General features: G+C 36.9%; 1 protein-coding gene across 37 annotated transcripts; it reads left to right on the top strand.

Moving 5' to 3' along the window:
• Positions 1–167: 167 nt before the first annotated feature.
• On the top strand, positions 168–13,523 carry LOC110007952 (FAD-binding protein). Of its 37 annotated transcripts, none has more exons than XM_088854970.1 (12): positions 256–365; positions 1,038–1,082; positions 1,342–1,502; positions 1,925–1,992; positions 5,655–5,795; positions 6,347–6,460; positions 6,688–6,729; positions 10,429–10,568; positions 12,219–12,320; positions 12,397–12,793; positions 13,015–13,073; positions 13,258–13,523. In XM_088854970.1, exons 6-10 carry the CDS (start codon positions 6,454–6,456, stop codon positions 12,526–12,528), a joined length of 423 nt encoding a protein of 140 aa, XP_088711096.1. In that variant the 5' UTR covers positions 256–365; positions 1,038–1,082; positions 1,342–1,502; positions 1,925–1,992; positions 5,655–5,795; positions 6,347–6,453; the 3' UTR covers positions 12,529–12,793; positions 13,015–13,073; positions 13,258–13,523. The 37 variants fall into 37 exon arrangements, with proteins under 37 accessions (XP_088711079.1, XP_088711078.1, XP_088711103.1 ...); XM_088854973.1 differs by having other exon boundaries at positions 309–365; positions 1,038–1,059; XM_088854972.1 differs by lacking the exon at positions 256–365 and adding an exon at positions 389–664 and having other exon boundaries at positions 1,038–1,117; positions 12,397–12,746.
• Positions 13,524–14,825: the final 1,302 nt, after the last annotated feature.

Below are 14,825 nucleotides of genomic sequence, written 5' to 3'. Positions count from 1 at the left end.
AGATGCTATACTAAGGTGGGAGTATAATGCCCATTTACTCCCTCAATTCATCACCAAAAGTTAATTTTAGGACCAACCTATGGTTTAACATCAAAAAAAAAAAAAAAAAAAAAGGATATTCCTAATTATATCTTCTTATATAATTGGAAAAACTAATGTCCCAATAAAGACCATCAAAATTTACGTTGTCAGATCTTAGAAAACTAAAATTTTTATTTTTATTTATTTTGAGAATGATCATCATGATTATTAAATGGTTCCCAAAATTTGATAAACTCCTCCTAAACAGGTTTTTGACAGAGAGAGTAGAAGCTAACTATGCCCCCGAAGGAAGCGTTGCACGCGTGCCCGAATATCATTATAAGGTAATGATCCTGTAATTTATTTCAAAACGGGGTCTCTGTGATCAAATTTTTGCCTCCAGTTTTCTCTCTCTCTAAATTTTCTCTCTCATCGTTCCTTCTCTAGTTTTCTCACTCTAAATTTCGAAGTCTAATCACAGTTAAAGCCATCTCTCTCGGTTGCCTTTCCTATTCCTAAGGAGTGTCCATACTTCTCAAAAGAAATAAGGACAAATAAATTGGCAGCAAATCTTAAAGACCTAAATCACTCAGACTATTTCAAATTTTTATTCTGGGTCTGGTTTGGCTATTTTTAAGCCAAGGTAATAACTTTTTCGGGTTTTTTCTTGAAAAATTTCAAACATGGTTTTTTTGAGAGAGAGCTTGCATTTTTCATGTTTTTATATTTCACTTATGAATTCATTCTTTCTATGCGCCTTTTGACTCCTCTTTAAAATCCATGATTTTCAAGATATTAGAGAAAGACCAGAGCTTTAGCTTCCCAAAAAGAGAGAATGATAAAGCTTTTCTTCTTTATAATGTGTGGACTTATTTTTGAATGGTAGAAGTTGGGTCTGTTTTTTTTTTTTGTTGGGTACTCCTTTTATTTTTTTTCCTATTCTGAGTTTTGAATTTTTCCCTTTTTATATGGTTTTAACTTTCTTTCTGACTTTGTTTTCTAAATATTGTGCACAGAGCGACCTCATGAAGATCTGAGGTAGGGAGCGTTGGAAGTTGCAGGTTTGACATTTCGTGGTTCAATCTTTGGTGTTTGGGTATTTTCCTCCAGTAAAGTGCAGAGATTTGTGTAATTTATGCAGTGGCATTTTAAGTGACAACAAAGGGGCATCCTTGCCCTTATAGCATATGATTTAAGTGAATTTCTCAAAAGGATTATTGTTATTCTCTTCATAGGATGTAATCATTGATGGTGATATTTATTCTCGAACTGTGTTCCTCATCGTGGGATTGATAAATTTGCCTTAATTGGATGTTGCAGATTTGTTAGGAAAGCATACCCTAAGTCATTTTCGGCTCTTGAACTCAGAGGCCATCTCTCTCTCTCTCTTTTTGGGGACCCTTGAATTGCAAAGGCTGGACTATGACTTTGCCAGAACTTGATGACTCAGTTCGTCCGGTTTTTGTGGATTTCATGACTAGGTCTCTCTCTCTCTCTAAATTCAGTCTAGCATTCATTCCCCTGTTGAGCCAGGAAAACATATGCTAATTCAATCCACCCATTTTATGTGCTGATGGCACAAGTTTAAATGAGCAAAACCAAGCTGACTCATTTGATTTGATGTTTGATATGTGGATTCGGCTTCCATATTTTCTTTTTCATCTTCCAGGAATCCATATGTCCCATTAATTTGCAATATTACAAAAATATTCTTCATCTTTGCATGGCCGTTCCCATAATGCAACGGTCTTGTTAACTAGTTCGCATGATGAGCCTTTGGGTCTGTTTATTGATTCAAATTACTATGTAAGCTTCTTAATATGATATTTCATGCTGTGGCTCAAATTTGGTATGAATTTCGTTGTTAGAGAAAACCTTTCTAATAGAATTTGTTGTTTCGAAGAGTTGCAAGGTTTGATGAACTGGCAAACATGGGAAATCAACTGCTTTCCAGCTTCCAACAAGAACTTGGTAAATATCATCTCCTTTTTACCATGATCTATTGGAATTTCTAAAGCTTCTGCACACACCTTCAGCACTATTTGTTTAAATACTAAGTTTTCTTGAACTATACAACAGTGCAAATGTAAATATTTTTTATTATGATTACTAGTTCTTTGCATCCTTAGTGGGCCCTCAGGATTTTCCTAAGTAGTCTTTGATGAGTGAGTTGTGGATTCTATGTAAATGCAGAATATATGTGAATTTCTTCTCATTAACCTTCTATTGGGGCAAAAGGAATGATACATTGTGCAAAAGGAGGGAACGGTATAAAAGCCTTTTGCATAGTGCAAACATAAATGCATGTCCTTCTAGAATGTATCATGTACAATACTATCATGGAACTGTTATTTAAAGACTTTATTTGAACATGGTGACAATCCAACTCTATGTTCTCTGCTCACTAGTTAAATACATGAAATAATGTGAATGGCAGCTGAATTGTCACAACCTATTGTCTTAGATCCAAACTAGAGCTATTGCTGAATTTAAGCCTCCATAAACTCCAGGTAATTGGAATCTTTGTGCAGTAGGTTTTAATGAAACCAAACCATTATGGAGGAACTCTGAGGCTTGATAGCCTGTGAAGGCAGGCGAGGCAATGACCCACACCAACTCAGCTTGAACTTGGTGTACATTAAGCTTCATGTTTGAGTAAGCCCCTGAAATGTATTATGATTCCTTTCCTTCCGTATGCCCGCAAAGATTACCAAAGAGCACATCTTCTAGAGGTTCCATCTTTGAATTAGAAGAAGCCCCTCCATTTAGAGGTGACCCTATCAAATGCGGTACCATCCAAGAGATTTCACAGATGCATTGTCTTCAGTTTAAGAATGCCATTCATACATGCAAATAGTGTTGCAAATTCAAATAATAGAAAAAAAAAAGAAAAAGAAAACAATGTATTGATTGAAAACTAATGAAAGCTAACAAGCCTGACTTCAATGGCTCTAGAATTCAATAGAAGTCCGAAGAACAATGTTATGTAAAAAACAACAATCAACTATGAATGAAAACCCCTACTGCAACTGTTATTTATAGACTTTATTTGAACTCCCTAATTCTAATCCTAATGTAACTAGAACCCGTAATTAAAACTGAACCCAAATTTGACACTTTTGCCCTTGGCAAAATAAAATAAAACAAACTTGTTGTAAAAATAACCTTGAAATGATTCCCCAAATTTGCGTAGGCATAATTTTTCGTTCTGATGTTGAAATTGCTATTATGACCCCATTTCGTAACAGCAATGTAAGCCCTTCAAGCTAAATGGCTCTAAAGCCCTGAAGGCTGGACCTTAAATTTGTTGTACGAAGTCAGCCTGGATTTCTAGTTAAGGAGAACTCACCCTCGAGTTCTGATCATCTGTGAACTTCTTAATGCTTCTGCTCCTTTGAAATCCACATATTCTTTGACTCAGGCTTACGTTTCCATTAGATCAAATACTAACCGTAGGAACCATGATGGGTAGTAATGGTCTGAATATCAAAAACCTCGTGGACTTGATCACCAACCTGCTTAGGTATTAGCACCTTCCACTTATCATTCTCTGCATCAATGGGCTTTCCGTGATACTTCATATAGACCATGGATATTAAACATGGGAGAGATCCTGTATCTCTACGAAAGCTTGATCTTGTTTGCAATATTGCCAATCTTCTAAAAAACACAGCACATGCCAATCTTCTTGTGTTTGAACTTATGATGTGTTACATTAGGAAAGTGCTCTTTTCTAGAATATCCATAACTAATGGCTTCATTGAACTCTTTTTGGCGTCGTTGTTGGTGAGCATCATTCTCGTGCTGGTCATAGTTCTCTTTAAGCGTTTTTTGAGAGAAGCTTGATTGTATTTGATAAGTAGGAAAATTATATAGAATCCCCATCATGACAACCCATAAGGCCGGGTTTGAAAAGGTTTAAATATATGGCAACCCACGAGGCAGGGTGCTCTACATGAAAGGGTTATAAAAAGAAAAAAAAAATAAAAGACAGTAAATACAAGGAACCAGCCCAGCGGTTGGTTGTGCCCAAAAAATAGGAGAATGCGAGAGATCCAAGGAAATGGAGGAGAAAATGGGCTGAAGAGGGAGAAAAGAGACAGAGGGAGAGGGGAGAGGACAAAATGATTGAGAATAGACTTCAAGGCTATGAAGGCGTAGGCGGCAGTCCTGCAGCTGCTCCGTCATTGACCAACCTGGTAGCGATGCATTTGCTTCCCTAGGAATGTGGTTGAAGGTGCCCTGGGTTGCCTTGCAAAGTACAAATACATCGCCAAAGAGGTCTGCCAATCTTCTAGGTGGTGGGGCTTGATTTATAGCCCAAGAGATCACATTCATTGAGTCCCCTTCCGCTATTAAGCTTTATACGTTGGTGAAGGTTCCAAGGGTGCGTTTGAGGCCTTCTAGGATGGTTACTGTTTAATCCGTGGTGGAGTTGCAGTGTCTGAAGCCTGAGAAGGAGAGGATCTCAGAGTCGTGATCTGTGAGGCTGCACCGATAACCTGAAGGACATGTGTTCCCGAGGGAGCACCCATCGACATCGTGCTTTAGGGTTCTCTTGGGGGGTGCCAAAATGGCTCAGAAGGGAAAAGGCCTCAAGGAGAGGTGCAAGATGTTCCCCCAGTTTGAGATAAAAATAGAGGAGCCCAGTTTGCTACACAGCGACATTCTTGTAAACAAAAACTAAATGATGGTTTGATGCACTCTGAAATGGTTTGCGGGGTGTGACTGAGCACCCAGAAGATGGCGTGGTTAATAAGACTGCTGGGGGTAGGTTAGTTTCCGTGTCTTGTGTTGCTTGCTGTTCGACCCTGGCCCATCCTATCTCGTACCAGATTCAAATCCTCCCCCCATGCCCCCCCCCCCCCCCCCTCAATGATGGGGTACATAGAAACTTCCACTTTTTTGCTACTCTATCCCATGCAGGTGTTTTGCATGGGTGCCCTGCTGGGGGAAGACTTACAGGGTCCGCTCGATAACCCATTTCTTTCATTCCAGACAACCCATAACAACACAAATTGATTTTGAGCAGTTAAAACTACAGTTCTTGTCACCAATTAGGGGACCATCCAGACTCATAGTTCAAACACGAGCTGCTATCCAACAAGTGGACATTTTTCGGGAGGTCTGTCAATGCTACAGATTTGTAGAGCCCCATCCATAGAAAACTTGCCTAAAGTCGTTATTACTACTATGAACAAAGTCTATCGGTGCCACTTTCTTTAGGAAATTCTCAAACCTAGCTCTAGTGCATCTTTTTGACTATGGTGTAACCAAACCTAACTCTGTGGCTGCCTTCTGGGAATTCTCAAACCTGGCTCCATATTTTGTTAGTGGCCTGGCGATGTTATTTTACTTTTGGGTGAATTGCAATTAGAAATGTCAATGGAAAGTGAATAGATTCTCAATAGAGTTGGATTCATCTTTATGAAATTATGCTCTATGATTGCAAATTTTTCACATTAGGATATGCAGAGACGAAATTGTGTGGTTTTGATTGTACTTTCTCATTATCAATTCTCTACCATTACTTTTCTGTTTTTCACTGCCTAAATGAACTCAAAACTTATCACTTCTTTCTTGCTTTTATCTTTCTGTATTTATCACTAAAGTAATGTTCTCTTCTCAAACAGGAAAGTTTAGAAGGTCTCCATTACAAAAAGAATCCAAAGTGATCTTAGGCATCATTGAAGCAAATCGAAATGAACGGTTGAGTGCATATCTTGAAGCTGGCTGTAGGCTTGGTCACATTGACAAAGTGAATATAAGCAAGTGTAAGAATTGTGCACCTGTCTTGTATAGTTTCTAATATTGTTTTTCTAGACATTATACAGGGCGATTGAGGTTTCATTCTGCGTCTTATCTTTTGTGAGATGCAACAATTGTTTTAGGCTTTCTTCGTTTGATTTTTGTAATTGGCAATGATTACAAAACATGGTGATATTTTTCTGTTATGGCAGTTGAAATTTCATTACTTACCATTGGTCATTGTCTTTAATGATGTGTACATTGTATTCTCCTTGGGGAAACCTATATATTATGGGTTGTCTGCCTCTTTCCATTTTGTTTGCCTTATTTGATGAAATTATGACCATTACAAGAGAAGAGTTTTCTTAAATTGCAGAGAAAAAACTTATTTCCAAGAAGTTGAATTGCTGATACCTTGCTTATTTACCCCCTTAAGTAGTTGCATAAAATCCAAAAGAAGCGCTATTGTTTTTGGGGAAACAATCCATAACAACTCTTGCTTGGTGTGTATTAAGTCTTTCATCTTTATTTCTTGATGGTGTTTGCATACAAATAATGAATTAAACGGGGAGCTCAGCTGGTTTTGCTTTGCGACAAGCTTCCAATGGTTCAAATGCTTGACCTTCCTCATGCAAACTGGATGTCTTCGCCCAAAACCTAAGGGACAAAGAGTAGATACGTATAATGAAAGGTTGCTAATTTTGTCTAACTTATTTTTTTCTCCATTGTCATTTTTTTTGTTGATTTCTGCATTTCTATTTCTTGTGTAAATGGTTGCATAGTTTGCATGGTTTATATGGTTGGTGCTTAGTAGTAGCAAACATCTATTGTTACTTTTTTTTCTCATGAATTATTTTCTTGGAATTGGTTGAAGAATAACACTTAATTCAGTTTTTTTTTTGTTTGAGATGCATACAGTGCACGTATGCCAAGAAGCGCTTCAAGAATATATGGACAAAGGTAATTCTGAAAGCTTATTGATATTGATTTCTTTATCATGTATGCCTCTTCTCCTTTTTAGAAGCATTAATATACCTATGAATTTGTATGTTATGAATTAATATTTTTGTTTGTTGATTTGTGGGGTAGTTTGCAAGAAGAAAGTTTTTGTAGTGCTTCATATATATAAAGCATGTAAAAAGAACAAGTATTTTCTCTGTGAACTCATGCAACCACTCCTAGTAGCAAGCTCACGTACCAAATGTTTGGTGGCAGAACAACATCTATACTTGCTGTATTTGCATCAAATGAATTTGTGTTTATGGAAAGATTCATTAAATTATGAGACAAATATGCCGTTGCTATAGCTAATCACTGTATCCAACATCTACGTACAAGTGGGAATTTGGCAACAGGTTCTAATAGTTTAGTGTCTTGATCATAGTTACCGGGAGCGCCCAACTAGGGTAGCGCTCTCGCTCTGGAACCCAGCTCCGGCACTCCGTGGTCGGGATCTCAACCAGAACCTGCTCCAAAATTTTCGGGAGATCGCTCCTATTTATAGGATTCTTGATCCCATGCACAAAGGATCTCGATCCCACTATCGCAAGGAACGCGTTCCTTAAATTTTAGGATCTCGTTCTTGAATAAATTAGATCCCCGCTCCTAGAATTTTAGGAGCGTGATCCCTATGTTTTTGGAACTCCATCCCTATGTTCCCGGAACTTCCTAAAAGAAACTTCTTAAATAAAATTATATTTTAAAATAAAATAATTATATTTTAAGCCAAATTTTCATAAAAGTGGAGTTCTACGATGGGAGCGCGGACTAATCATGCATGAAACACGATCCTTCTTTGAATGGAGCTCGATTCTTTCCAAATAGGAACGTTGTCATTCTTAGATAGGGGCGCGATCTTGTTGTTGATGGAAGCACGATCCTAATGAATATAGGAACACGATCCCATTTGGCATGGAGAGCGTTCCCGTTAAATAGGAATCTCAATTTCGATGTATTGGGAACGCATTCTTTGTTCATATGGGATCATGATCCACTACTTTTACCCTCACCGGAATTTGCTCCCCAAGCTCAAGAGCTTTGGGCAGATGTCGATCTGACACTCTCGCTCCTGGAACAGGAGCCGTTCCCGCTCCCGCTCCTGGTAACTATGGTCTTGATCAAACTCATATCAATCTTGTGTTGAAAGTTCGGATCTCGTCAAATTGTTGTCGAATTTTTCATCAAATTTGCATACCTTCATATGAGTGTTCACTGAATTTGAATGCTTGATTTGTTATGTATTTATTTTTTGTTTGGCCAGCTTGGTTTGCAAGTGAGCTTCAGAAACATTGATCTCTCTCCTGCAAACCTGGTGACACTTGGGTTGCTAACTGGTTAGGCCAGCCCATAGGCCTTTGATCCATGTTCAGGCTCGAAAATAACCTGAAAATAAGGCCAGCGTGACGGGCCACAACTTGGCTTGGTAGGCTTGGTTTTAGGCTGAGCTCGGACTAGCCCTAGCCCTAGGTTATGTATTCATATAAAATTATGTGATTTTTTATGTTCTATAATAACATTTATATAAAGCTCGTCATGGCCTTGCCCGATAACATCCTTCGGATCCCGGCCAAGTGCTTGTCCTATTCAAAACTAAAATTTCTGCCCCAGCCTACCAAACATAGTTTCGCACCTGGCTCGGGCTAGGTTTGGCCAGACCAAAACCCAGCCCGGTGGCAGCTTTAGGTGACACACCTTTCAATTGGAGGCCTGACAACACTAATTGATTTCATGTCTTAGCCGTTGCTTAATCACTCTATCTTATAGCCTCATAGTGTGGTTCAAAAGTTTGATCCCTCTGATAATTCATACAATTATGTAAGTCTCCTTTGTTCCTGTAAATACTTTTTCTCCACCGATTTGACATTTTCTTTGTTCTCAACACCTTGTTGAACAACTTGGTCAGCCAGCATATGCCAATCTCCCCCATGCACTTCCAAATTCGAACCTCTATCGTGATACTATCTATGCTTAAGGCCTTTCCTGTCTTCATCTTAAAACTTCTTTCATTTCATATATTCTAATCTTGTGAATGTATCTATGACCTCCGCCATCATTTATGTCAAGGGTTCCTCCTAATGCTGTGTTCCTATAGTGTCCATCATTTAACAAATTTTGAAAATAAATTCTCCACCTTTTGTTGACCTTGACATCTTTCATCAAGACCCTCTGATCTTCACTCTTAATGCATTTAATATGATCTAGATCCTTACACTTTGTCTCTCTCATTTTTTGCTAATTAAGACAACTTTTCCACCTTCTCTTATCCCCAATTTATTGTATAGATTATCATATGCCTGAAGTTTAGCCCTACTTACTATTTTTTTTAGCATTTTTATATTCTTATAAGTTTTAATCATTTCTATTACATTGTCAAGCTTTATAATATGATTGTTTTTGGCTGATAGCCTTCTGAGCCTCATCACTCTACACCAAGCTTCCTTATCGGAATTTATTTTCCCTCTAGTTTCTTCTAAAACTTCTTCTGCTACTCTCTTAATACAATCAACTATCTTATTCCAAATAACATTTACTTAGTGCTCAAATTTCCATTTTCCCTTTTTACTAATTTATGATTTATCTCTAAATGATTCTATTTTCTCCTTTTTTAAAGCCAACACCTAGCTCTTGGACACCTATTAATTTTACTCATCTTCCATCTCTTTATGTAGACATCCATAACCATGAGCCTATGTTGCGTGTTCAAACTCTCTCTTGGGACAACCTTGCTGTCTTTACATGATGGTCGTTATTAATAAGAAAGAAATCTATCTGACTTTTAAGCCATAACAAAATCAAGAATAGCCTCACCCATCTCATTTCTTTTCCCGAAACCATATTGCTCGTGTACCCTTTGATATTCTCTACTATCTTTTCCTGCATGACCATCTAAGTCCCCTCCTAAAAATGTCTTCTCTTCATTTGGCATTTCTTGGACTTGTCCATCCATGTCCACCAAGAGTTGTCTTGTAATTCATCTAGTCCTACCTCTAGCGCATATACACTAATTATATTAATAATCTCCTCCTTCAGTACAAGTTTGATTAATATGAGCCTATCACCAACCCTCTTGACATTAACTACTTTGTCCTTTAAATCTTTGTCTGACTTGTACCTATGCTATTTTTATTATTATCTTTCCCATATATGAAAGTTTATATCCTTCAATTTCCTTGACTTTTCCCCCTTTCTATTTAATTTCCTGTTTCAATCTATGTTAGCTCTCCTTCATCTCATTTATCTGTTAACTCCATACTTTTACTTGTTAGTGTTCCTTGATTCCATGTGGCTGGACGAATCCAATTATTTTAAACTAGTTTCTTTATCCATGCTCATCCAGAATGATGTAGGAACCTTTGCTTACTTATTACCGGAACAAGGCATCGTTGCAGCGCGTCACTTCTAGGGAACGCCCTAGTTAACCCATGTTCATTTCTGACTACACCTGGGTCAGTTGGATCCTTAATCTTTTGTCCGTTTCATCTGCACAATTGGCCTTGTAATGCCTGGCACAGTCACACATTGAAACATTTCCAGCCTCATGAAATCCTTGTCAATATATTTGTTATATTGTGCACGATATATTTGTGTATTACATAGACTACCAGATTATCCAAGCAATAACCTGCATAACTTCCCATCCTCTCTTGTTTACTGTTCCAGCGAAGGCTCTTATCAGAGAATTCGATTGTCTCATGGATGATGTGATTGCCATAATGCAAAAGGCTATAGAGAATTTATCACATTTTCTGGATACAATATCAATGGACAACTTGATTGTTTCCGCTGCTGGAACTGACAAGGTCAGGATATTTCAGTGTGCTCATATTGTATCGTATGACATAGGTTTATCTTGCAGTTTATATCTTTTGTGTTGTGCATTTATGTAGTTTTGCATACACCCCCATTCACTTAAATTGTTTTACCAGTAACAATGTCCCCACTATTGTGCAACACAATATGCAAGTATACATATAGCAGTATACATTTCTAAAGGAAAAAGTTTATATCGAGCCGAGGCTCTAAACAATCAAATTTGAGCCTATCTCAAAAATTTCACTAGAAGATGTTGTTTTGATGTTCAAATATCTTCAGATTGATCATCTCAACATCAAGAAGCATGGACATGAGAAAAAAATGGATTTCAAGTTTTGGAAATAGTGTATTTTGTGACACATTTTTGGACCGTCAATTTTCAAGATTTTCAAGTTTTCATAGATCTATCGGTCTACGCAATTTTGGAAGCTTTAAACTGTATAAATAAATATAAAAACATATTTTAAGGCTATCATAAAGATTTCCAATATTGAAACCACATTTCTCGATACTATTTGAAGGTAGGCTCTAATTTGATTGTTTAGAGCCTACGCTCTATACAAACCGCACCCGTTTCTAAAATGGGAATATACATATGACAATATATATTTCTAAAATGGGATTGTATTCAATGAGACTATTTACCTTTGAAACAAGGTGGTCACAATTCCTTACATCCATTTGATGTGAAATTGATAGTTTGGATGTGTTACAAAGTTCAATAAAATTTCTTTTGAAGTCTGAGCTTGGTCAATGGAATAATTGCAGCCATCCAATGGTCCAGATTAATGTGACCACCTTGTATCAAAGGCAAATGGTCTCATTCTATATTTTTTTTTGTAGAATTACACATGTTCATATATAGATTGTATTCTGGAGACTTCATTGGAAGGGACCTATCTTTTCTAAAGTGATGTTGTTTGGAGGCGACATTCTCTTTTTATCTTTTTTATGTAGTTTATATAACTGTGCTTAAGGCTCTAAATATAGTTCAAATTAATCACATTCATTTGCATGAAACTTCTTGTTCCTGCTCTATCATGGTTGTAGAACCAAATTTCTCTATAATCAGTATGGATAGTTGATTTTGTTCAAAGTGAATCAGGTTGCTTCTTTAAGAAAGTGTTGGGACAGCATTAACTTGACTTTTTCATTCTAAGTTTCTTCTTGGTTCGTCTCTTTCAAGTTTTTGGCTTGATGACCAAAATATCCGTCTTTTAAGCGCATGAAAGATGTAAGTGACAAAGCTACCTCTTATGCACACTAGTGACAAAGCTACCTCTTATGCACACTTGACAAACAGCATCAATTTTTGTTTATGCATTAAAAAAAGAATATACATGATCCTAATAGATATGCTCCTTTGAGGACACAACTGCTCCTTTTGAGAGGTTGTGTGTGTGTGCACGTGCATGCACTCGTGCTGGTTGACATGCATTTGCCTCTGTGCTTGAGTAAATGTATGTTTGGTGCATGATGATTTTTTTTTTTTTTTGTGAATTATTTATATGGCTTCTAACAGATGAATTGATGATCTAAATTTTGATAAATACTTAGTGTTTCTCACGAATATTATACGTCATCTTTCTTGTAAGACATTGCACTTTTGGTTGGTTTGTTTTTTCCTATCTTTTCAGGTGGGTACAAGATGCAGCATGCATCATGGCTTGGAAGTTTCAGATTATTTTGTGATGATGAGGGTTGTATACAATATGTATAAACTTGACTATATTATGCAGGTAGCGTACATTTGAAACTCCTTTCTTTGCTGTGTGACAGTACTGGACATTTTTGTAATATCTAAAACTATTGCAGGAAAATATTGTTTCATCTTTGTCCCTGAGAACTTCAGAAGAAGAGCTCGAAAGCTACTGTTTGATGTGGGATTTGAGACCTTATATAAATGATAACATCATGCAGCGGTGTTGGAGATGGAGTTCTAAATAATGATAGTGGTTTTTCCATTTTGATGGCAATTGGAAAAGAGCAAAACCTTTTTTTTTTGACAAGTCACTTGACTGGTGCACCTTCAAAGAAGGCATTCCTTTTCTAGAAAGGGATCAGATATGACCAGGGTAAATAAATCAAATAAAAGCACCATGATCCCCTTTCAAAATTTGATCATATGGAAGTCCTCCGCTCTCGCCTCTTCCCATTTAGAGAAGGTAATTGTGGCCCTCTATCTCAATCGGTCTCTTCCCATTTAGAGAAGGTAATTGTGGCCCTCTATCTCAATCGGTACTTATATTAGCCAAAAATAAACATTATTGCTAAAGAGTGCTTACTAGTCTTGAATTTGATTGCATTATCGCTCATTTGTTTGAATAGTTCACTGGGATTAAAGAATATTATGGCTGTTATTTGGACCTACCAAATGATGACAGATGTGATTATGTCAATTGATATTGTACTTTTATGAATATGTGGATTTAGGTGATATAAATGAATGAAATGGAAAATTCGAATGAAATTGGAGCAAAAATGTGGTAGAGGTAGGCTGATTCGTAGTTGCCAACTCACATGTTTGCATCTATCTAGTTCTCAAGGGAAAAAAAATAAAAAATCATGCATCTATGTAGTTCTCAAGGGAAAAAAATCACTTGTTTATATCTATCCTGAAACTTGGCTTTAACTCATCATCTAGGCTGATATTTATCAATTTCTTTGTCTTTGCAGATGCAGTCTTTTTCAAAGCATCAAAGATTCAGCTGCTTAAGTTAGCAAAAAGCCTCGTCTCTATCACTTATCTGTTTCTTTCTCATTTTATTTTGGTTTCTAGGATTGTTTTGTTTCTTTAATGATGTTCAGTTATTCATCCAGTCGACAAAAGCTGGGTTCTTTTTATAGTGCTTTATTTTTCTTTTGATGGAATGATTGCTTTCCCCCTTAGATGATAATTTTATTCCTATATAATGGATTGATGATGTTGAGACATTCCCCAATTGACTCTTTAAGCAATGTGGTGATTGTGACCGAACACAGGTGCGGGGTTGTGGAATGTGGAAACTAACTGTAGCCAGTGTAGAACTTCCTCTCAAATTTCTTTTGAATTTGAATGTGCAATGCAGAGCTTGTAGCAATATAGATTGAGGAGATGAACTTTTATGAGACTAAGAGATCCCACAAACAAGCCAAATACATGTGTTTCTGTTAATTTCATCACTTTGTTCCTTTAAACTAGGGTAAAGTTTCATTTGCATGAAAAACTGTCCTATATTTGTCACTGAAACTTGTGGATGTGCTGTTGTCATTTATAAGAAGGTGTTAGGGCTGAAATTTTGGAGGCCAAACTGGGATTTCTTGAGCATAATAATGTGTTAAGTTATGGACTGTTATCCGTAAACTCCACGCCAAAAGCTTGAACCCCAAGTGTGTTGAATTTTGACAACACCTTTTATTATTGTTGTTGTTGCCATTTAAGCTAGAACCTTTTATTTTAGTAGAAACCCATGAATCAGGTGTCCGAAATTTGCAATGGAGTCTTGCTACTTTGTTAAGTTGCCTCAACGATATGCCTGATAATTTGCAGTCCGATTTTGCAATATGCAGTCGGAATCTGCTAAAATTGGTCACATAAAGTAACCTCATGTGCTTGCTTTTACCTTTCAGTTGAAAAACCTTTGGGTAGATGTCATAAATACTTCTACCTTTTAGAGCCACTTATACAGTTCGGTAAAAACTCCTCATTGCTATTAAGATCATCATTATCATTATATCTTTTTTTCAATTAATTGGAGTCCGCTACATAAATGCTAATTCTCCATCTTGCCTTCATTATTATTGAGATGTGTGAGTATAATATTTGTAGGAACAAATTGAATATGCCTTCTGGGTAATGTAAAATACGTGTTTTCCAAAGTGTTATAAATTTAACGTATGCAGAGTACCTCAGCTTCTTGAAATAATTTCCATGGAAAGATTTTCTAAGGGCTTGAGTTTTTATAAGCTATGAAAACTTGTAAAAGTATGTTAGAGAATTGTGGATGTTTAAGAACTGCCAGTCCAGTTTGATTCTTATAAATCAGGTAGGTCATTAAGGCACCTTAATAAAGAAGTAATATTTCATTGCAAATTTCGAACGCTTTGATCCTTGGGTCGGACTGCCAGTCTGGTCAGATCTCAGTTTATGCCCGAGGGTTGAATATAGACTGTCCAACTTTTGGAAGATCAAATATAGGTGTTTAAAAGCTCAACAGCTGTTCTTGTTTAACTTATATGTTTAGTTATTCTGTTATTCGGAAGCT

This window comes from Amborella trichopoda, chromosome 13 (assembly GCF_054954075.1).
Source record: "Amborella trichopoda isolate Santa Cruz 75 chromosome 13, AtrichopodaSantaCruz75HAP2 v2.0, whole genome shotgun sequence".
Classification (NCBI taxonomy): domain Eukaryota; kingdom Viridiplantae; phylum Streptophyta; class Magnoliopsida; order Amborellales; family Amborellaceae; genus Amborella; species Amborella trichopoda.
This window is presented reverse-complemented; position numbering and strand designations above follow the sequence as displayed.

Bases quoted from the DNA above. Each gene is read 5' to 3' on its own strand.
- LOC110007952 (XM_088854948.1), top strand. From the start codon at position 1,444: ATGACTTTGCCAGAACTTGATGACTCAGTTCGTCCGGTTTTTGTGGAT. The intron at 1,993-5,654 runs GTAAATATCATC...CTTCTCAAACAG, and splicing joins CAGCTTCCAACAAGAACTTG to GAAAGTTTAGAAGGTCTCCA. The intron at 5,796-6,687 runs GTAAGAATTGTG...AGATGCATACAG, and splicing joins CAAAGTGAATATAAGCAAGT to TGCACGTATGCCAAGAAGCG.